This window comes from Scylla paramamosain, chromosome 23 (assembly GCF_035594125.1).
Source record: "Scylla paramamosain isolate STU-SP2022 chromosome 23, ASM3559412v1, whole genome shotgun sequence".
NCBI classification, from domain to species: Eukaryota; Metazoa; Arthropoda; class Malacostraca; order Decapoda; family Portunidae; genus Scylla; species Scylla paramamosain.
The window spans coordinates 21,280,223-21,303,523 of NC_087173.1; the positions used below are offsets into that span (position 1 = coordinate 21,280,223).

General features: G+C 40.5%; 2 protein-coding genes and 1 long non-coding RNA gene across 5 annotated transcripts in view; 2 read left to right on the plus strand and 1 right to left on the minus strand.

The window, feature by feature from the left end:
• LOC135112402 (fibrocystin-L-like) overlaps window positions 1–23,301 on the minus strand; it is a 126,578-nt gene that overhangs the window by 28,029 nt on the left and 75,248 nt on the right. The gene's annotated exons all lie outside the window — the stretch shown is intronic.
• On the plus strand, window positions 1,140–19,261 carry LOC135112401 (uncharacterized). Of its 3 annotated transcripts, XR_010274342.1 has the most exons (6): window positions 1,140–1,229; window positions 10,038–10,362; window positions 10,636–10,834; window positions 12,556–12,707; window positions 14,206–14,423; window positions 19,058–19,261. It is a non-coding gene; the product is annotated as an uncharacterized LOC135112401 (long non-coding RNA). The 3 variants fall into 3 exon arrangements; XR_010274341.1 differs by lacking the exon at window positions 12,556–12,707; XR_010274343.1 differs by lacking the exons at window positions 10,038–10,362; window positions 12,556–12,707.
• Window positions 3,028–6,378, plus strand: LOC135112400 (zinc finger protein 40-like). The gene is made up of 3 exons (XM_064026828.1): window positions 3,028–3,414; window positions 4,087–4,225; window positions 4,725–6,378. The coding sequence occupies exons 1-3, from the start codon at window positions 3,301–3,303 to the stop codon at window positions 4,865–4,867; spliced, it is 396 nt and encodes a 131-aa protein (XP_063882898.1). The 5' UTR covers window positions 3,028–3,300; the 3' UTR covers window positions 4,868–6,378.

Below are 23,301 nucleotides of genomic sequence, written 5' to 3' on the forward strand. Positions count from 1 at the left end.
CTCCATTTTTTCAATATTTTTCACAATTTTTCTCTTCACCTCTTCTTATTTTCTAGTATATATGTGTCATGAAAGTAGTAGTAGTAGTAGTACTAGTAGTAGTGGTGGTGGTGGTGGTGGTGGTTGTAGTAGTAGTAGTAATGAGTATCTATTTACACTTATAAATTTTATAAAAAAAAAATATTTTTTTTTTTGTTGTCTTAAAATTTGGTGTATTTCTCTCTCTCTCTCTCTCTCTCTCTCTGTATGGTATCTCTCTCTCTCTCTCTCTCTCTCTCTCTCTCTCTCTCTGTATCGTATGTAATCAATAAAACTCGTAATTACAAATAATTCTTTTTATTACTGACAAACATTATCAATATTACAATTATTATTATAAATATTATCATTATTACTGTTATTATTATTATTACTATTATTATTATCATTATTATTACTGTTATTATTATTATTTTTACTGTTATTATTATCAAAAGTTGTAAAGACTGACAGACAGACAGAGACAAAAGAAAGATAGAGGTGTGTGTCACTTTTGCCCGCATACCCACTACTGTCTGAAGGGGAAATCATACGGAAAGCCAAAATGAGAATATAAACTTCAGGTTGACAAAAAAATGAAAATAAGCGTTGATATAATACAGGATCCTCACCTCTGGCAGGGAGCAGAAAAGGGTGTATTAAGATTTCGGTCAGTTAAAAGAATTGTTATTGCTTTCGTAATAAAAACTTATCCAACAAATAAAGGTACTTGGTCTATTCTTATTTCGAAGGATCGTATATTGATTAACGGTTGTTATAAAGTTAACTGCTACAGGAATTGAAGATACACCAAGGAGTGGACGAGTTAACGAGGGAGCGAGAACGAGCGGTACAAGTCATAAATGAATAATAATAACAAAAACAACGATAATATTTAATCCATGAAGTAAAACACATCAACACACACACACAAACACATACATTGTCATCGATCTATCTCAGTGCGCATACCTGTCCCATCACCACGAGTGCATTGTGTTTAGTGGTCACCTGCGATAATTAGGACAGCGACGCGCGCAGGGTCACGTGACGCACCTATTACTGAGGGCGGCCGCGGGCACAGGAGGCGAGTGCTCTTCCTTGCCTTCATTCCACTTTGTGACGCATTCACTGACTGTGCGTGAGCGTGGCGGGGTGCAGAGGTGCGTGAAGGAGTGTTGCACCACCCGTAGCAGCTTCATATTACTAAGGTGCGTGAAAGAAGAGTGTGTGCGTGTAGAGAAATTGAGCGAGGTAATGAGCGTCGGCTCTGTGGGTTAAAATGTTCGTATTTTGTGTCATGTGGTGTGAGAGTGAGTGAGTGCGTGCGTGCGTGCGTGAGTGTGACGCTGTGTGGAGTTACGTTTAGGTCTGCTTCATCATCTTTATTAACGTCACATGTCTAAGGTGAGTGAGTGACAGTTACGTGGTGTTAGTGTTTCTTAATTTGTGACCGCAATTGTCACCCCCACTAATTACATAACCCAATTCGGATTTCGAGCCGTTTTTTACAACTGTCGCCTGTCGCTAAGCCATGACCCCCATCCAGCATTGCAGCTAGGTTTAAGATTCTTTCAATTTTGACAATATCTCGTGAGTGGCTTTAAAATACTCGTTACTTAGGTTTCCAGTGGCTCGTAGCAATATTAGGAATGATACACGCAAGCTACCATGCCTGGAATGGACTGGAATGACCTAAAATCTGGAAACAAGCAAGCTACCGTGCCTGGAATGGACAGGAATGGCCTAAAATCTGGAAAAATATAGGTTTTGTGATTCCAGTGAGGTTAAAACAAGTATATTTTGACCTAAAATCTGGAAACAAGCAAGCTACCATGCCTGGAATGGACTGGAATGGCTTAAAATCTGGAAAAATATATCTGTTTTTTGTTTCCAGTGAGGTTAAAACAAGTATATTTTCTGACATTTCTCTTATGTTTATTTGCAGTTAGAGGTGATGCGTGGTTAGAATTGTGATGTGGTAGAGCTGTGGTGAATGTGTCCTGTGGTGGAAGACTGGGTGTGTGGTGTTGGGGGGAGGGGGCAGGAGACAAGGAAAATCAGGTTAGGTTAAGTTAGCTTAGGTATTAATTGTTTACTATTAGCACTAGTAGTACTAGCAGTAGTACTATTATTCCAGAATGCCGAACAACTCCGACATGGTAAAAGGGGCAAGACGACTTGGTTAAAGGGGCAAGCAGTCTTCCTTTCTCTTCCTCTTCCGTTTTTGCCAAATCATCATCATCATCTTCCTCCTCCAAGACCAAAGGAGGAGGAGGAAAACAAGTCAAAGGAGGAAAGAATTCGGGAACGGGTGGAGGTGCAGGGGTGTCATCTGCTGCAAGAGAGAGAGCTTGCGTACAAAAAAAATAATACTACTACAACGGGTGGAGCAGGGACATCTGGCAACACTGCAGCATCCTCCTCCTGCACCTCTTCCTCTGCCTCCAAATTTCGATTTGTGGGCCAACCCAGCTCGGAGGTAAGATAGTGCTAACCCAAGCCAAGCCAGTTATTTCCTTAAGCCCTCAGTGGGAAAAACAATGAAAACAGATGCTTGAAGTGAAGAGATAATTAGAGGAAAATGGAAACATATTGAAAAGTGTTTATATTGAAGTAGAAAGAGGAAAAAAATATTTTGTGGGGGAATATAGATGAAAATGTGATTAATTATAAAGTACCCAAGTTTGACCTTTGAGGGAAGAAGGAAAGGGATTAAAAAATTGTGAAGGGAAGATAGATAAGAAATGTGTGATTTTGTAAAATAATAATAATAATAATAATAATAATAATAATGCCTTTACTATTACTTAGCAAGGAGTGAAAATACTGGTTAACTCTTGCACTAGGGAGGTGGACAGAATAGTGGTGAAGGACTGAGTATACAGATTAACTCTTGCACTAATGGATGGATGTCACAAGAAAGTCGCTTGTTTACTGGAATATTACTGATAAATCAACACTGTTTTCACCCACACAGCATGTAATAACGGTGCTTGAGCTCCCCGAGGATCCTGACTACTCTTTGAAGAAATCTATTGATGCCTCAGTGAACGAGGTTGTTAACGTCGCTAAGCTGCTGCTAACGGCCACGGATGAGGGGAGATCTATTGGTGCCTCCATGAACGGGGTTGTTAACGTCGCTGAGCTGCTGCTAACGGCTACGGATGAGGAGAGAGACAGATATTAAGAAAAGAATAATATACAAATTAAATCACCACCTCACCTGACCTGACCTCTACGCCCCCACAGGTACGGAAACTGATCCTTAACGAGTGCGACATGGTCCTGCAGTGCAAGGTGTGCAAAAATTTGTTCAGCTCGGTCGATAATTTCTTGACGCACAAACGAATTTACTGCCAGGAAGAGTTTGCTGATCGGACACTTCTTCACCGCGTAAGTTGTTGTTGTTGTAGGGGGGACTGTAGTAGTAGAATCGTTGTTGTTGCTGTTCTTTTTGGAGGGATTGTGGCCTGCGTAGCCTTTGAATTCAACAGATGTACGGCTTCCCTCCACACACACACACACATATGTGCGCAAAGTTTACATGTGTACTGGAGAGAGAGAGAGAGAGCGAGAGCCCCTCCTTCCCCTTTTCTATGATGATGCCCCTACCTTCCCTAAGCGGGTTTAAATTGAAACGGTAATAATAATAAATGAATAAATAAACAGATGAATAGATGAAGTGAAAACATGAAAATAACTTTATTATAAACGTTTACAACACGATTTAATAATAAAGAAAATGAAAAAAAACAATCATTTCGGTATTTTCTCGGCAGCTGAACGTTACGATCATTTTTATTTCAGTATTTTCTCGGCAGCTGAACGTTTTTCTAACTTTTGTAGTTCTCGAAATTAATAAAGTAAATGAAAAAATGTATCGTTATATTATCAGCGTCGCTTATTTCTATTTTAATTTTTTTTCGGTACTTAAAAATGTTTTTGACAAAGAGAGGCATAGGAATAGGACTCTTTCGCTAATTCTCTCTCTCTCTCTCTCTCTCTCTCTCTCTCTCACAGAGAGATCGACAGCTTATCCCCACCCTAATCACCACCTTCCAACAGGCAACACCCGCTTCGCAACACCCGAGACTTTCTGTACACCAGCGTTCCCATCACGGCCCCATGAGTTGGATATCCACCTGTCCCATCCGCCAGGCCTCTTTTGTCACCACGTTGGCCGTGACTGAGCAGCTGGAGAAATGTTAGTATTTTTGCTTCTACTGCCGCTGATGCTGCTGGGGTGGGCGTGCGGGTGCTAGTGGTGGTGTAGCGAGCGAGTGTTGTTGCTTCTGTTGGTGTTTGAAGGGTTGTGTAGAGAGGGTTGTAGTGAAGTTACAGTACTTTTTGTCAGGGTCTAAGAGTTACGATTTTTCTACAACTGTTATTGCTATTTTTTCTACAACTGCTATTGCTATTATTGTGTTTGACCCGTTAGTGGAAGTTAACTTGGGGTTTAAACTTACGCGGTGAAGAAGTGTCCGATCAGCAAACTCTTCCTGGCAGTAAATTCGTTTGTGCGTCAAGAAATTATCGACCGAGCTGAACAAATTTTTGCACACCTTGCACTGCAGGACCATGTCGCACTCGTTAAGGATCAGTTTCCGTACCTGTGGGGGCGTAGAGGTCAGGTCAGGTGAGGTGGTGATTTAATTTGTATATTATTCTTTTCTTAATATCTGTCTATTTCTCCTCATCCGTAGCCGTTAGCAGCAGCTCAGCGACGTTAACAACCCCGTTCATGGAGGCACCAATAGATCTCCCCTCATCCGTGGCCGTTAGCAGCAGCTTAGCGACGTTAACAACCTCGTTCACTGAGGCATCAATAGATTTCTTCAAGGAGTAGTCAGGATCCTCGGGGAGCTCCAGCACCGTCATTACATGCTGTGTGGGTGAAAACAGTGTTGATTTATCAGAAGGAAGAGGAGGATGCTGCAATGTTGCCGGATGTCCCTGCTCCACCCGTTGAAGTAGTATTTCTTTGTACGCAAGCTCTATCTCCTGCAGCAGATGACACCCCTGCACCTCCACCCGTTCCCGAATTCTTTCCTCCTTTGACTTTTTTCCTCCTCCTCCTTTGGTCTTGGAAGAGGAGGATGATGATGATTTGGCAAAAACGGAAGAGGAAGAGAAAGGAAGACTGCTTGCCCCTTTTACCAAGTCGTCTTGCCCCTTTTACCATGTCGTTGTTCGGCATTCTGGAATAATAGTACTACTGCTAGTACTACTAGTACTACTGCTAGTACTACTAGTGCTAGTAGTAAACAATTAATACCTAAGCTAACTTAACCTAACCTGATTTTCCTTGTCTCCTGCCCCCTCCCCCCAACACCCAGTCTTCCACCACAGGACACATTCACCACAGCTCTACCACATCACAATTCTAACCACACATCACCTCTAACTGCAAATAAACATAAGAGAAATGTCAGAAAATATACTTGTTGTTTTAACCTCACTGGAATCACAAAACGGATATTTTTCCAGATTTTAGGCCATTCCAGTCCATTCCAGGCACGGTAGCTTGCTTGTTTCCAGATTTTAGGTCATTTCATTCCAGTCCAGACATGGTAGCTTGCGTGTATCATTCCTAATATTGCTACGAGCCACTGGAAACCTAAGTAACGAGTATTTTAAAGCCACTCACGAGATATTGTCAAAATTGAAAGAATCTTAAACCTAGCTGCAATGCTGGATGGGGGTCATGGCTTAGCGACAGGCGACAGTTGTAAAAAACGGCTCGAAATCCGAATTGGGTTATGTAATTAGTGGGGGTGACAATTGCGGTCACAAATTAAGAAACACTAACACCACGTAACTGTCACTCACTCACCTTAGACATGTGACGTTAATAAAGTTGATGAAGCAGACCTAAACGTAACTCCACACAGCGTCACACTCACGCACGCACGCACGCACTCACTCACTCTCACACCACATGACACAAAATACGAACATTTTAACCCACAGAGCCGACGCTCATTACCTCGCTCAATTTCTCTACACGCACACACTCTTCTTTCACGCACCTTAGTAATATGAAGCTGCTACGGGTGGTGCAACACTCCTTCACGCACCTCTGCACCCCGCCACGCTCACGCACAGTCAGTGAATGCGTCACAAAGTGGAATGAAGGCAAGGAAGAGCACTCGCCTCCTGTGCCCGCGGCCGCCCTCAGTAATAGGTGCGTCACGTGACCCTGCGCGCGTCGCTGTCCTAATTATCGCAGGTGACCACTAAACACAATGCACTCGTGGTGATGGGACAGGTATGCGCACTGAGATAGATCGATGACAATGTATGTGTGTGTGTGTGTGTTGATGTGTTTTACTTCATGGATTAAATATTATCGTTGTTTTTGTTATTATTATTCATTTATGACTTGTACCGCTCGTTCTCGCTCCCTCGTTAACTCGTCCACTCCTTGGTGTATCTTCAATTCCTGTAGCAGTTAACTTTATAACAACCGTTAATCAATATACGATCCTTCGAAATAAGAATAGACCAAGTACCTTTATTTGTTGGATAAGTTTTTATTACGAAAGCAATAACAATTCTTTTAACTGACCGAAATCTTAATACACCCTTTTCTGCTCCCTGCCAGAGGTGAGGATCCTGTATTATATCAACGCTTATTTTCATTTTTTTGTCAACCTGAAGTTTATATTCTCATTTTGGCTTTCCGTATGATTTCCCCTTCAGACAGTAGTGGGTATGCGGGCAAAAGTGACACACACCTCTATCTTTCTTTTGTCTCTGTCTGTCTGTCAGTCTTTACAACTTTTGATAATAATAACAGTAAAAATAATAATAATAACAGTAATAATAATGATAATAATAATAGTAATAATAATAATAACAGTAATAATGATAATATTTATAATAATAATTGTAATATTGATAATGTTTGTCAGTAATAAAAAGAATTATTTGTAATTACGAGTTTTATTGATTACATACGATACAGAGAGAGAGAGAGAGAGAGAGAGAGAGAAATACACCAAATTTTAAGACAACAAAAAAAAAAATATTTTTTTTTATAAAATTTATAAGTGTAAATAGATACTCATTACTACTACTACTACTACTACTACAACCACCACCACCACCACCACCACTACTACTAGTACTACTACTACTTTCATGACATATATACTAGAAAATAAGAAGAGGTGAAGAGAAAAATTGTGAAAAATATTGAAAAAATGGAGAAATACTGAAAAAAATCGAGGAAATTGATGAAAAATTATGAAAAAAAATAGGAACGTTGTTAAAATAAGAAAAAAATTGAATAATACTGAAGAAATAAAAAAAATAAATAAATCGTTGTTGTAATCTAATTCTGCAACCAAACACTACTACTACTACTACTACTACTACTACAGGTACTCCCAGAAGGTTGCCCAGTAAATAAAGTTTAAAACAGCAAAGGTGATTGGGAAGATATACCTGGCCAGCCTGTCCACCTTGATGGCCTGTGCCCTTCTTTGCTGCGAGAGAGAGAGAGAGAGAGAGAGAGAGAATTGGGGATTTGTTATCATTTCAAAACTTACTATCTTCACATTTATGACTTATTCAAACGCACAAACACACAAACGTACCTTGACAGTTGTGAAATTAATTTTTGCGCTTCCATATTTTGCGCAGTTCTTCAATTTGCGCAAGTGTGATTCGTCTCCCATTATCAGACTGCGTATTCCATTAATACCAGAAACACGAAGCTAGAGAGAGGGAGAGAGAGATCAGTAGTAGTAGTTGTAGCAGTAATAGTAGTAGTAGTAGTAGTAGTATAAGTAGCAGTAGTAGCCTAGTTTAGAGCAGTGGCTCCCAAACTTTTTCTGGTCGTTACCCACTTTTCATACATGATCCTTGTCCATGCCACCCCCCTCCCCCCACAACCCTAACCCGTGACTACCGTGAGTGTGTACAGTGCTACACTCATTACGTCCATATATAACAACCACTAGCAAATCCTGTAATTTCATTGATTCCATTTGTTATTTTTTCTTTTGTTAATTATTAATAAAGAAATTTGTATTTTGCCTTAGCTGAATCTCATATAATTATTGAAATGGTACTAAAGAAGTAATGTAATGCACATTAAAAAATTCATACGTAGACTAATTAAAAATTGCATTATTGTAAAAAGCTGTTTTAGCAATAAGCTAAACTCCTTTGGTTTTATTTATGCATAGCCTCAGATTAAGGCCCCCTATATTCTGCTATATGGCCCTCCCGGGGGCCATGGCCCCCAGTTTTGAAACCACTGGTTTAGAGGATAAGGAGAAAATTACACGGTGCCACGTTTCACTAAGTCTATCGATAAAATTTCCCGTTTTCTGTTATCTTCTTTCCCATTCCCTCCCTCCTCCTCTTTCCTCCTCTCCCTCACCTCTCCCCCCCTGTCCCCTTTCCCCCCTAACTCTCCCCTATATATGTATATATATATATATATATATATATATATATATATATATATATATATATATATATATATATATATATATATATATATATATATATATATATATATATATATATATATATATATATATATATATATATATATATATATATATATATATATATATATATATATATATATTCCACCTGTTAATAATGTAGAAATGTCAATCTGTTACTAGAACCGTAAAAACACCTTTGAAAACCTGTGGCACTTCAGCTACAGCCTTTGCAACGCAGAAATATTGTTAATCTGTCACAAGAATCGTAAAAACACCCTTGAAAACCCGTGGCACTTCAACTAGAGCCTTTTGAATATAGAAATGTTGTTAATCTGTCACTAGAACTTCCCTCTTCTGCTCCACGTAACCTTACATCATTCAACACATCATTTCATTTTACTCTTCCTGTACTTTTACCAAATTCTGTCAGCACACCCTGTCTATTGTTTCCTGCTGGCAGCACGCCCTGTCTGTTGTTTCCTGCTGGCAACACGCCCTGTCTGTTGTTTCCTGCTGGCAGCACGCCCTGTCTGTTGTTTCCTGCTGTCAGCACGCCCTGTCTGTTGTTTCCTGCTGTCAGCACGCCCTGTCTGTTGTTTCCTGCTGGCAGCACGCCCTGTCTGTTGTTTCCTGCTGGCAGCACGCCCTGTCTATTGTTTCCTGCTGGCAGCACGCCCTGTCTGTTGTTTCCTGCTGTCAGCACGCCCTGTCTGTTGTTTCCTGCTGGCAGCACGCCCTGTCTGTTGTTTCCTGCTGGCAGCACGCCCTGTCTGTTGTTTCCTGCTGGCAGCACGCCCTGTCTGTTGTTTCCTGCTGGCAGCACGCCCTGTCTGTTGTTTCCTGCTGGCAGCACGCCCTGTCTGTTGTTTCCTGCTGGCAGCACGCCCTGTCTGTTGTTTCCTGCTGGCAGGACGTCCTGTTTGCTGGCGCCTCTCTCAATCAGAAAAAGTTTCCCCCAATTATTACCTTCACCTCCAGTCCACTGTGCTTTTTCCTCTCTCTCTCTCTCTCTCTCTCTCTCTCTCTCTCTCTCTCTCTCTCTCTCTCTCTCTCTCTCGCTCTCTCTCTCAAAAGAAAACACATTTTTAAATACCGAAAAAAAATATTAAAATAGAAATACAAGAGACGCTGATAATATAACGAGATATTTTTCATTTATTTTATTCATTTCGAGAAGTACAAAACACCCTTAGAAAAACGTCCATTTGCCGAGAAAATACCGAAATAAAAATAAAAACATGTTTTTTTTCTTTCATTTTCTTCACGCTTATTAAATCTCTCTCTCTCTCTCTCTCTCTCTCTCTCTCTCTCTCTCTCTCTCTCTCTCTCTCTCTCTCTCTCTCTCTCTCTCATAATAATAATAATAATAATAATAATAATAATAATAATAGTTCTTCTTTTCCTCCTCCTCCTCCTCCTTCTCCTCCAATCCTTTTTCTCTTCCTCTTCTTCTTACTACTACCACCACAACAACTACTACTACTACTACTACTACTACTACTACTACTACTACTATCACAATCACAATTATCATTATTATTATCCTTGCAGGTGCCTCCTTACTATCTATAGACTGACTAATCACCATCTTGACTACCACCACAGCAACCACTATTACTACTACAACTACCACCACCACCAACATTGCTCGCCATAACAATTTGTCTGCCACAACCACAAGTGTGTCCTACCACAATTTAAATGCGATACTTATGACCACTGTGGTGACGGTAGTGATGAAATGGATTGTGGTAGTAGTAATGGTGGTGGTGGTATTGTTGTTGTTGTTGGTGGTGGTGGTGGTGGTGGTGATGGTGGTGGTGTATGGAAAGTCATGCTGGTAGGCGAAAAACATGACTACAGTGGAAATGTTATGGTAAGTACAATTGTGGTAGCTATAATTGTTGTAGTAAAAATTGTGGTAGTTAAAATTGTGGTAGTTACAATTGTGGTGGTAGAAATTGTGGTAGTTAAAACTGTGGTAGTTAAAATTGTGGTAGTTACAATTGTGGTGGTTAAAATTGTGGTTACGAATTGGTCAAGAATTGTGGTTACGAATGTTGCTGCTGCTACTATTACTATTACTACTACTACTATTACTTCATTGCTACTACTACTATTACTAACCTAACCCTTTACTCTTCCTCAGATTCGCATCATCAGCAACAACAACAACAACAACAACAACAACAACAACAATGATGGCAGTAGTAGCAGTAGTAGTGAATGGTCATACATATATGATGACTATTTTGACTATCAGGAGGCCGATGTTGTGTGTCGGACTATCGGTCTAAAAGGAGCCGTAAAATTTACTAGGAATAACTATTTCGGTGATAGTAATAGTGGTAAGCAATAGTATTAGTATTAGTAGTAGTAGTAGTAGTAGTAGTAGTAGTTGTAGTAGCAAAATATGCTATAATGTCAATAGGGTCTCCTTTATAACGGAAGCTGGAAGGAAGAATAATATAATTTGACACAAACACCTAAGAACTTCACCACTTCATTGTAAGAACATTGTAGAACTCACTGTTAGAAAAATAGATAACTTTTTCCTTCCACACTTTCCTTCCTTCCTTCTTCACCGTATCCTCCTCCTTCAATCCTTCCTCACCCCTGCACGCCCACTCTCCTACAAAGGGCTTCCGTCAAAACACGGGCAGCGATCAAGTGATTCTTCGCCGCCACACACACACACACACACACAGAGAGAGAGAGAGAGAGAGAGAGAGAGAGAGCATGGCTCCATACATACGTGTTCCTCTTTTAGGATTACAAATTGTTAAGTAGCCAGCTATTCGTCATAATATTCCCTTCATTATTAAAACACACTACCTCGTCTTGTCAGGTGAATGTTATTTGGACGTGCTGTATAACCAATATTAATGTGTGTGTGTGTGTGTGTGTGTGTGTGTGTGTGTGTGTGTGTGTGTGTGTGTGTGAACATAAGAACATAAGAAATAAGGGAAGCTGCAAGAAGCAACCAGGCTTACACGTGGCAGTCTCTGTATGAAACACACCTACCTATTTCCATCTGCTATCTCCATCCATAAACTTGTCTAATCTTCTCTTAAAGCTCTCTAGTGTCCTAGCACTAACTACATGATTACTGAGTCCGTTCCACTCATCTACCACTCTATTTGAGAACAAATTTTTTCCTATCTCCTTCCTAAACCTAAATTTTTCAAGCTTGAACCCGTTATTTCTTGTTCTACCCTGGTTGCTGATCCTAAGAATTTTGCTTACATCTCCCTTGTTATAACCCTTATACCACTTAAAGACTTCTATCAGGTCCCCTCTTAACCTACGTCTCTCTAAAGAATGTAAATTTAACAGCTTCAACCACGCCTCGTAAGGAATACTCATCCCCTGTATCCTTTTAGTCATTCTCCTCTGTACTGATTCTAATAGACCTATATCTTTCCTGTAATGTGGAGACCAGAACTGCACCGCGTAGTCTAGATGAGGTCTGACCAGCGCCAAGTATAACTTTAATATTACTTCCGGCCTTCTACTTTTAACACTCCTAAAAATGAATCCTAGTACCCTATTTGCCTTGTTTCTGGCTTCTATGCATTGTTTCCCTAGACGGAGTTCAGAGCTAACTATAACTCCTAAATCTTTCTCGTACCCTGTACCTACCACAGTTTGGTTGTCTAATGTGCACCTATTGTGTGGGTTTCCTCTACCTACGCTAAGCGCTTTGCATTTATTGATATTAAATTGCATTTGCAATCTATCCGTCCATGTGTGCTGCAATGTTAGGATCCCATCACAATATATGCTCTGAAAAATATTTGGTGTCACCGAAAACTTTGACGCTGAATGAACATCTTCTTTAGTATTTAAATACCAGAAAATATTTCACGTTGAAAGGCACCAGTCTGGGAGGGAAGGGAGAGAGAGAGTGAGAGAGGAAAGAGGAGGAGGGAGGTATTGAGGGAGGACAGTGTGACAAGCTGTGACAAGACAGGACTACCAACCCTTCCTACGTCTGTCACCGCCTGTGCATTTCTAGTATTTCTTTCTATACCTAACGCTCTCTCCTTTTCAATGGCCATGATGGAAGTTCTACAAGGCAGCATCAACCTCCTGACAGTCCTTCATACATCTGTCACCACTTGTGCGTACATTTCTCTACCTATAACGCTATCTCCTACACCTCTCCCAGTTGGATAGCCACGATGGGCAATTCTACAAGGCAGCATAAACTTCATGAAGGTACAAAAACAAGGATTATCATTACTATAACAGGCCCAGATAATTTACAGTAAAGCCAGCTATTAGCAAATGTCTAATGGTTTCTTTACAGTGTGGTTTGCCAGTGGGTTAGAAACAATTAATTTAACGATTTGTCACCTCAACTCACACCATAGCTGCCATTTTCTTAGCGTGATATTTTTGTTGTTGTTTTTGTTTTCATAAAAGTTTCTATGTGGAATAACTCAGCCCAGTGGATACACGTAGCACCTCGTTACGTTTTCTGAGACAAAATGTGGTATGCAGGAAAAAGAAATGTGTGGTTTCAGTGCTTGGTTTATTTTATTTCTGTGGAGTGTAGGTTTGATATCGTCGTGCAACATGCGATGAAACCAGTGTTCAGTTTGAGTGCGGTTGAAAATTGTTATGGAAACACTGTTTATTTAGTGTCAGTGCATGTCTCTCTCTCTCTCTCTCTCTCTCTCTCTCTCTCTCTCTCTCTCTCTCTCTCTCTCTGCTAGCAAGATATTTCCCATCTATATAGTCAGGAATTAACAGAGGAACGGAAAAACACCCGATGGAGAGAGAGAGAGAGAGAGAGAGAGAGAGAGAGAGAGAGAGAGAGAGAGAGAGAGAGAGACGCCCGTGCTATGAAATTAATTTACTTTAACGTAGCTTCATTTCCGTCATAATATCATCACCTTCGTTATCAAAAAATCTTTTATCTTGTCTTGACAACTCTGAGATGTATGCTTGACACTGTGTGTGTGTGTGTGTGTGTGTGTGTGTGTGTGTGTGTGTGTGTGTGTTCTGGATCTGTGTGTACTTTGGAATAATGTTTGGTGTTAGGTATTGAAAGCTTTGACGTGGTAGATGACAGATGACTTTTGTTTGAGTTAATTCGTGCAGACGTTGTGCTTCCAAGCCTAGGACGAGCGTGTGTGGGAGTAGGAGGGTAGGAGGGAAAGGGGAAGGCTAGGACGGGGGATCATAGTGGAGCAAAGGACTAGACAGGACAGGAGTACCAGTCTCTGCTTCACGTAGCCTTCCCTCTTTCACGCACTGTTCTCTTGGTGTGACAGCCTCTTTCCTACTTGTCGTAACAATACGCAGTTCTGTATTTTAGTTCCCATACGTCAATGTTAGTTTTGTCTGTTTGCTGTGTTTGCTGGTGGATGTGTGTGGCTTAGCCAGTGGGAACAGTTGACGATATATATATATATATATATATATATATATATATATATATATATATATATATATATATATATATATATATATATATATATATATATATATATATATATATATATATATATATATATATATATATATATATATGTGTGTGTGTGTGTGTGTGTGTGTATGTTTTGGGTCAGTTTCATGGTTCAATATATATACTTTTGACACTGCCATATGAATGTATGTATGTATGTATATGTATGTATGTATGTATTGCATGTATGTATATCCTTTATCTGTAATCATACATTTACAGATAAACGTCCAGCTTCCGCAGGTATGTCGTGGTGGAAGAGTTGGTAGCCCTGCACATGGCCATCCGAGAATTACGTCACAGGTGGGCACAAGTCGCAGTCATTCGCCGGCGCCTCCCTGCAGTCTTAGGTAGCAGCGGCGATGCGTAGTGCTGTTGCTTTGTACTGAGTGAGTGTGAAAGAACGCTCGTGACAATATATGGTGATGGACGTGTGGGCCTTTATGTTGTGGAAACAGAAGGTGAAATTTGTCTTGATTTCCACCGTAGTATGAGTTAAATTGAGGTGAAGGAGTGAAGAGAACTATAAGGGTAGTTAGTGGGTAGGCTTGTTTGGTAACGTCTTGTCTTGACTCTTGAAGCTCTCCGGGAATTGTAATTAATGTTAATGCTTTGCTGCTTATTAAACTTAATGATCCCAGAGGCAATATCGTACATGTGCAAGGTAGGTGTGATTGCAGGGAGTGGTGTTACGTTGGAAGTAGGGGGGCAGGAAGAAAAGCCACACGCACGCTCTCCAGCTGAAGACGAGTAAACAACAATACATATAGGAAATATAGGCGGACAGGCGTACAGGTGGAAGTAGGCAGGCAGGGGCATGAGAGGTCAGGCGCGCAGCTGCTCTCTGGCTTCCCTGTTTCGGCAGGTTCGTAAATCACCTCGCACACCCTCGCTTCCCCACCTCCACGTGAATCCACTCATTACATACATACTTATCTAGCAATTACAACGTCACTAAGTACAAATCGAGCCCAGTATTCTGGTCGTTACAATGGGAAAACAGTGGTGGTGGTAACAATCGGAAGAGCGAAGTGACGGAACAAGCGGTAGCGGACAGGAGTACCAACCTTTGCGATACATCTGTGCTCTGCTTCTATTTTCAATTTCGTATATTATATTTCAGTGTGTCTTAAACGATGTTCTGCCGTACCACTCACTACTGTATTTAGTCGTATTATTCATTTTGTTGCTCAGAGTGAAGGAGATTGTAAAAATGTACTTTTAAGGCATTACAATATTTGCCAGCGCTGAATCGTATTTCGGATATGTTGGCACCCTTAAATGTCGATGCAAATATAACACGTAGGTAATAAGACTAATGGAATTCTGCCATAAGTACTGCTTATTTGCTATGTGTGAAGTGACAGAAGCACGTGCAAATCTTATTCTGAATCTCTACTTTCGAAATAAAAGATGCGTGTTCATGTTGATTAAAGTGGGAGAGAGGAAAGGGAGGAGAAGGCTAGAAGGATCTCGTCTCCTCGACTTTTAAAGCTCCCTCCCTCTGGCTCGTTACTTTGTGGTGTTTATTCGATGTTTGTTCATCTTAACTGTTCCATTGGCATTATCTATTAAGTAAGGAAGATACTATAGCAGTGGTGTAGTACTGATTGATCTGATGGTGGTTATCTATGCTAGTGGAGAACCACCTGCACAGTAACTGTTCCCCTCAACAAGTCTCATTTTAGCGTAAATCAGATTATGTCACGATTGCGTTGTTGATAAATGGATATCCGCACTCTCTTCGCCTCTTATTTTCTATTCCATTTCGACAGTACCTTTTGTAGAGGACGGTGATGTCTCGGGGTGTGTTGGCAGCGGTGCGCGTCGCCATCATCGGTGACATGATCAAGTCTGCTGGGGAGAAAAATAATGCTGCTTTGCTGTTTTTTTTGTTTTTTTTCTACTTACTGATTACTTATTATTTATGTGGAAATATAAATTATTTATGTGAGAGAGAGAGAGAGAGAGAGAGAGAGAGAGAGAGAGAGAGAGAGAGAGAGAGAGAGAGAGCGCAGTAGATTACGTAGGCATCATATTATTCTTTGGATTGTTTACTTTGCAGGTATGTGAGCATGCGTATTCTCTCTAACACTAGCCTTGCGAATGGTGATAAACATGGCCAGTTTTAATAATGGTGATGGTACATGCTTGCTTTCACTTCATCTTGAGCAATGAAAGGCGTGTTTATGTTGTGGAGTGTCTGGAGTGAGCAGGTCTGTGATACAGGCACTAAGGGAATGTGTGATGAGGCGGGAGAGCTTAGGGAAAGTTGTGCGTTGTCATGTCCAGCTGTGTACCTTCTGCATCACTGCCCACTCACTGTTATGTAGGTTAGGTTAGGATAAACTTGTATTAGGAGATAGGAAAATGTTAGGTGGCAGGATAATTTAGGCTAGGCTGAGCTTAATGTTCCTTAAGAGATAGGTTAGAATAGGCTAGGCTAAATTTATGTTAGAGTAAACATTTGAGGTCCCAAGGGTTAGGCTAGGCTAAATTCATGTTAAAAGGTAGGTTAGGTTAGATTACACTAAATTTATGTGAGGTCTCAAGCACTGGATCAGGGGGTAGTTTGAACATATCAACTACCCAGCGGTGACCTCCCTCAACGTTTCCCTGTTAGGTTGTCTCACAACACAGGGGGGACAGTCACAATTGACTTATTTAACGCAATTCTACTTCATGCACCTAATACACTCGCATCCTTAATTCAGAATTTGTATATTAGTTTTGGTTAATCCTTCTGGCTTGTTTTCCTTGGGGATTGACACCTCATTGGACCTTTTTTATATATAAATTTAGTTGTCCTTAATCATTACCCCATTTACAATAGAAAAAAAGTGATCGGTTAAGACAGGCTAAAGTCACCATGCTGGAAGATAGGTTTGACCAGATTAAGCTTGTGTTAAAGAGATTATTAATGTTTGATTGAATTATTGATTTGTGGGTTACGTTAGGTTAACTTAAAATTGTCATAGGTTACTTGTATTACTTATACTAGTATTTGATTTACCGTGTGGTTGACTTGAGACGCTGCAGCAAAGTCAGTGAATCAGCAACTCCCGCTAATCGTCCCCTGTGTGTGGACAGTTTGCATTATGGATCAGTTAGTATAACAAACACTTCACTTCCCTCCCCGTGATCAACTGGAGGCGAGGTGTTGCATCAAGGGAGGCAGTGAGTGGGCGTGCCATTCACTGCTTCATTTCCCAAAGCCATAACTTGAAATGCAAGACAATTTAGCACAGGTAACAACAAGGGGACGCCATAGTAATGAACACGCTACATTTTCTTTCTATCACCGTCTCATGCTTACCATATCAGAGAGAGAGAGAGAGAGAGAGAGAGAGAGAGAGAGAGAGATGTGTGTGTGTGTGTGTGTGTGTGCGCGCGCGCATTATCCTCAACTGTATCAAATATTCTGTTCAGTAATCCCCCGCCACACACTACAGCACACACAAACTCAATTTTCTCTTAATGGAGTGGAGTGAGAGTAAACAGTGAGGTGGAGCTTGTAACGTGGCCTTGCTGGGTAGTGGACAGTGGACATCCTGCCGAGTGGCGGTTGATAGGGTCTCTCTCTCTCTCTCTCTCTCTCTCTCTCTCTCTCTCTCTCTCTCTCTCTCTCTCTCTCTCTCTCTCTCTCTCTTTCTCTCTCTCTCATATTTATATTAGAAGAATCCAACTTTGGGAATGAGAATAATTCGTTTTTTTTTTTTTTCGTGCTTCTAGTATTTGATTTATGTGGATTTTACTTGAGTTAATTTAATGTCGCTTTGGTCATTTATTTGTGGAAACTTATTTTGTGAAAGTGTGAGGAAGAAGAACAAGCTTACTAATTTAAGAAGGATATTGAAAGCCAGTCATTCTTCCCCTTTCATGTGATTTTGATATACTTAATCCTTATAACGACTTGCTTATATTGAAGGTTCAGCCTTGCATCATAAGCTTGGGAAGATCAATTATGCAAAGGAGGGAGAGGAATATAATATTAGTTTGGATGCTAGCAGCGACTGATTGTCTTTACCTAATCCTTGTAATTTCAACACTTGGTGATGTTCATACTGGTATGATGTCTTCAATGAATCTTACAGGAGGTCAGAAGTGCTTGCAATGGGATATGACTAGGAAATCTTACAGTATTAAAGTGGTATATTTTTTAATGCTTTCTCAAATACACTTGTTTTACAGAGAACAAGAATGGTGCCTCATATTTCTTAGAACACTTGCGTCAAGGTGATCACGATTAGTACCTTTCAGAGAAGAACAGGGAACAGGGAAAGTAGTTAGGAAGTTACGTATAGTTTGGATGGTGTTGACAATAGTAGCTATACGTGATGCAGAAAGGCAGGACATTTTTACGGATATGGTGATACATAAGGAATGGGAGAAACGAGGTCACCTGGGTCATTTAGGAAAGTGGAAAGTAGGTCAAAAAAGACAAAGATTTTAGAAAACGGCAGACATTGAAAAAATGAAAATACTGGCTAGAGTATTAATCTGCTGCTGCTGCGGTACTAAAAAAAAAAAAATGAAAAGCAAAGTTGAGCTTGTTATCGTCACACAAGAACAGAGGGCTCCAGTACGAGACCTTGTGTTTGTAAGAGTTAAGAAATATAAGTGATCCTCGTAATTAATTCAGTGAGGGTCGTTAGTCTGCCAAAACATGCGGGAGTGAGCACCTGATTAGCCTTGGTAATACGATGATTGGCTGCCGACTAACTCGTCTGTTTAATTCATTCCGTTCGTGCCGCCATCACCACGTGTAGTGCACATGTGGGGAGTCCTGGGGCACTAATTACCATGAGAGAGAGAGAGAGAGAGAGAGAGAGAGAGAGAGAGAGAGAGAGAGAGAGAGAGAGAGAGAGAGAGAGAGAGACCAAGCTGCTGCTATTATACTCGGAAACTTAAATTTCCTAGTGTTGAGGGGTACTGACCTTCCTTGATTGCCTTTTTAGCGTGCCTCAGCATCAGTGTTTGGTGCTCCCAGCCACCGGCAGTGTGCTGAGACTTAAAAGTGTCCATGTAACGGTAAATTATTTATGGGTCAATGTTTTTAAAAATTGTGTTTTTGATTTGTTTTTCATTCTCTTAGTTGAGGGGCGGGGAACACTTAATGGGTGGATGACCATCATCAGGACCGCCATTCCACCGCATTCATGGCCACCCTACCCGTGCTCATCCAGTCACGTCCCCATAGTGCAGCGCCCCTCATCTGTATGTATGCTGAAGAGACACGGAAAAATGAACACTCGTGTCTCTGTGAAATATTGTGCGCCATAAAGTCTCTTGTCCTCTACGGCTTTTTTTTTTTTATTCCTTCCTATAATATTTATAGAAGAGTCCTCTTGCCACACATAAAACTGGGTATTCATGTATATTGTTACGGTAGGTTCAGGAACGTGGAAATAAGGATATTTAACTCTTTGTGAAGTGTTGTGCTGACTAAAGTAGTGTGTAGTGCCTCATCAGATAGCAAGACAGTGTTGGAATGCTTCAGGGAGATAAGGGGAGGGCGGGCGACAGGGATCCAGTATGCAGGAGGAGAGTATTAGGAACCGGAGCAAATGCAAACTTGTTATAGTCACCCTGGAGTGGATTCCAAGGAACGGCTGGTGGACTAAATAAAATTAATTCATACAAGACATAGCCATTGGGTTTTTTTTTTCATGTTGGGAAGGATATTCACTACGATTACCGTAGACTGCAACACTTTTTTGTTTTTAACTTGCTACCAAAGCTGTCATTTGTTTACTGACTTACATAACACACTGTTGTTCAACTCTAGACTTTTAATTTTATTTATTTATTTATTTATTTATTTTTTTTTTTTGTCGCTATGATTAAGTGGTTAAATTACGATTTGTTATTAAGGTAAAAATGTATATTTGTTACTTCATCACCTGAGTGTGGAGTACAGGTGCATCACAACACCTCCCCACCTGTCACAATACTTAACACAGGCATGTCTTCCACTAACCATAACAAAAAAAAAGATAAATAAATAAGTAAATAAATAAAATGAATAAAAAAAGAGGAAGAAAAACGAAGCAATCAATTGAAGCAGCCAGAGGCATTCGTGGAGACACAAGACACAGCGCAGTCTGACCCTGACCATTGTCACGCCAACAAAACTGGTGTATTTTTTACTTCAGTTTGAACTGCATCGAATGTGACATGTGGACAAGGACGGCCAGGGAGAACGTGTCCCCACGGAATCTGACTTGGATGAGGACGCACAACATTATCAAACATTTCTACGTCTTATCGCAACATTTCACAGGCTGTAGTAATAGTCATTGTAGTTTTCTAGGTCTCTATTGGGATTTTAATTATTATTTAGCAAGGATTCTGCATCATCCACAGGAAAAAGAAAAAAAAAACCTGAGCCAGACTAATTACCAGTGTGGCCTTTGATAACAGGTCTGTGATTAAGCTTGTTCACTGCTTATGACACACAGCTTTGTATGATGAACTACTCTCTCATTTCCTTCCCTTCATTACATAATGGAAAAAAAATTTTTCTACTGTAATTTGCTGTCTTGTACATACGTATGTGATTATTAAAATTGTGTACAGTACTTTGTGTTGCAAAGTTTAGCGCATTATAGTGAAAAAAAAAAAAACTTTAGATCTATTTTCTTTATCGTAGATGCCTGTTATAATTACATACAGTGCTTTTTAGTGTCATAAACTGCAGCATTAACACACTGAAATAGCCAAAGAAAACTCACAACTCACAAACACGAAGCAGCATGTACACACACGTTCCCCTTGCTCGTGCCGTGTCAGTGTGTGCATGTGATGGCGCGATGCATCTCCCACCAACTTGGACGCCACAGCCTCCTTATTTTTCATTACTGGCGCGTAGAGTGCGGGATAACTCACAGCTTGCAGGGGGAAATTGATGGCACCTGTATACAAGGTGGAAGATTATTTATACGCGTGGTATATTGAGAGAGAATTTGTAGGTGGCGTGTTTAGTAGGTAGGAGAGAGAGAGAGAGAGAGAGAGAGAGACTAATTTACATCATACTAAATGGAACGAATAATTTTCAGTGTTCATAAACGTTACTTGTTTTAAGAATAATTTCGTTGGCCAGTGGTTGTTATGTTTTGAGTTAATTCCCTCACCGTCAGTCACGTTCGCGCCAGTGCTCCACTCAGCACACTTGTCCCTCTGTGCGTCCCCGGGGCGACAGTTGTTGGGTAGAGGGACGTGAGAAGACACGGGATTTCTCTTGCACGTTGAAAGCTTGGCTGATTGCAAGGACGGGGGATGGTAACGTGAACTTGGATATTGCTTGTCCAGTAAATGGCATTAAATCTTACGTTCATTCTTCTTTGGGTCGTAATAAAAACATAGATATATATTTCTATAAAAGTAAACAAAAAAAAAATCTTATGAATAGTAACAATAAAACAAAATTCTAATGACAAAAGAAAAAAAAATGAAAATAACTGTCCTATGAAGGGTAATTGAAGACTTAAGTTAATTTTCATACGAATAATAACGAACACTTAAACATTTTGTACTATGAAAGAAAAAGTCAAACTGGAAATTCATTGGCCTTTTGTTAATACGTCAAGTAAATTGGCCGGTTAATGAAAAAAGGATCAAGACAAAATACTTGAGCTCGATACTGGATTGCACTTGACGTGTCCATTATTTACCTGTGTTGCTCCTCTAATAAATATAAATCTCCAGGTAAAATAATATAACCATTTCTGTGCCGTACATGTCAGAGAGAGAGAGAGAGAGAGAGAGAGAGAGAGAGAGAGAGAGAGAGAGAGAGAGAGAGAGAGAGAGAGAGAGAGAGAAGTAAAAATGTAAATGAAAATGGCACATAAATGAAAGAAATATGAGTTAGAAGCAGGTATCAGTCTTAAAAAGGAACAAAAGAAAAGAAGGGAGAAAGGGAAGAACAGAAGCATGGAATAAGGAATATTGATAAAAGTAAGACACAAGGCGAGCGAGCGAAGGGAGCCTGAAAAACAAACAAATAAGGACATCAAGACAAACACGGGGAACAAATAAAAAGTTACATTAAAATCAGTGAGCGAAAGAAACACACACACACACACACACACACACACACACACACACACACATGAAAAGGACGTGGATGAATGGACGAAAAGAGGAGAATGTGCAGGGAAAAAGACTGAAAGGGGAGGAGGAACACGAAAAGAAGACGAAGAAATAGAAAAGAGAAGAGAATTTTTGAATAAACAAAGGAGAGACAAAATAAATAAGAGGAAAAAAAAAAAAAGACGAGAAGAGAGGTAAGGGGGGAGGGAGGAGGCTGAGGTAGGAGAAGGAAAGAGACGAGGAGGAGGAGGAGGAGGAGGAGGGCCATAAGGGTGTTTAGTGGTAGTCATCTGTAGTAACTTAACTAATGAGGATAGTACACCTTTGCGTAGATGAGTGGAACGGACTCGGTAATCATGTTGTTAGTGGTGGGACATTAGGGAGCTTTAAGAGAAGATCAGACGGGTTTATGGATGGGGATGATAGGTGGAAATAGGTGGGTATATTTCACACAGGGACTGCCACGTGTAAGCCTGGTCGCTTCTTGCAGCTTCCCTTATTTCTTATGTTCGTTCCTATGACTCACTCACTCTCTGATTCTGCGTCGTCATTTTACACTTAACACACCTTTGTTATTTTTTTCTCACCCAACCCAAAATAACAAAGAAATATTCAGTTTTGCGAATACGTGTTAGATTAATAAATCTTAAAATATTTAAGTGATGTAACATTGACTACTCGTACATTGGCGGCTGCAGAACTACAGACAGACATGAAGACGGAGAGAAAGAGGAGAAAAGCGACAAGGAAACAAGAAGAACTAGAATGAAAAGTCACTTTGAGTAAAATAAAGATGAAAGGAGACGAAACTGTAAGATGAGAATGGAAAGAAGGCGATGATACACAGTACGTTCATTGTCAGTGTTAAACCTGCATTCATACTCTCTCTCATCATAACATTCTGAATGTTTCCTTTGAAGGCAACAGGCAAAGGTAATGGATTCCCGACAGGTGGGGAGTGGGTACATGCACGCTTCACGCTGCCCGTATCAGGGGAGCAAATAATTTGATGCTCTGGTGACAAGGGCTTTGGGTCAGGCTAGACAGGCCTGAGACCATCAAGGCCTCAGGGTGTTTGTGCCACAGGTCACTTGGTAGCCAACCACTTGGTCCACAACATGTTTCTACATTCAGATGTCTTGACTGCTCATCCACCCACTCACCCACCTACTCACTCAATCACGTACACTCATCCACTCAACCACATCCGCACCCAACCACTCAACCACATCTGCACTCAACCATCCA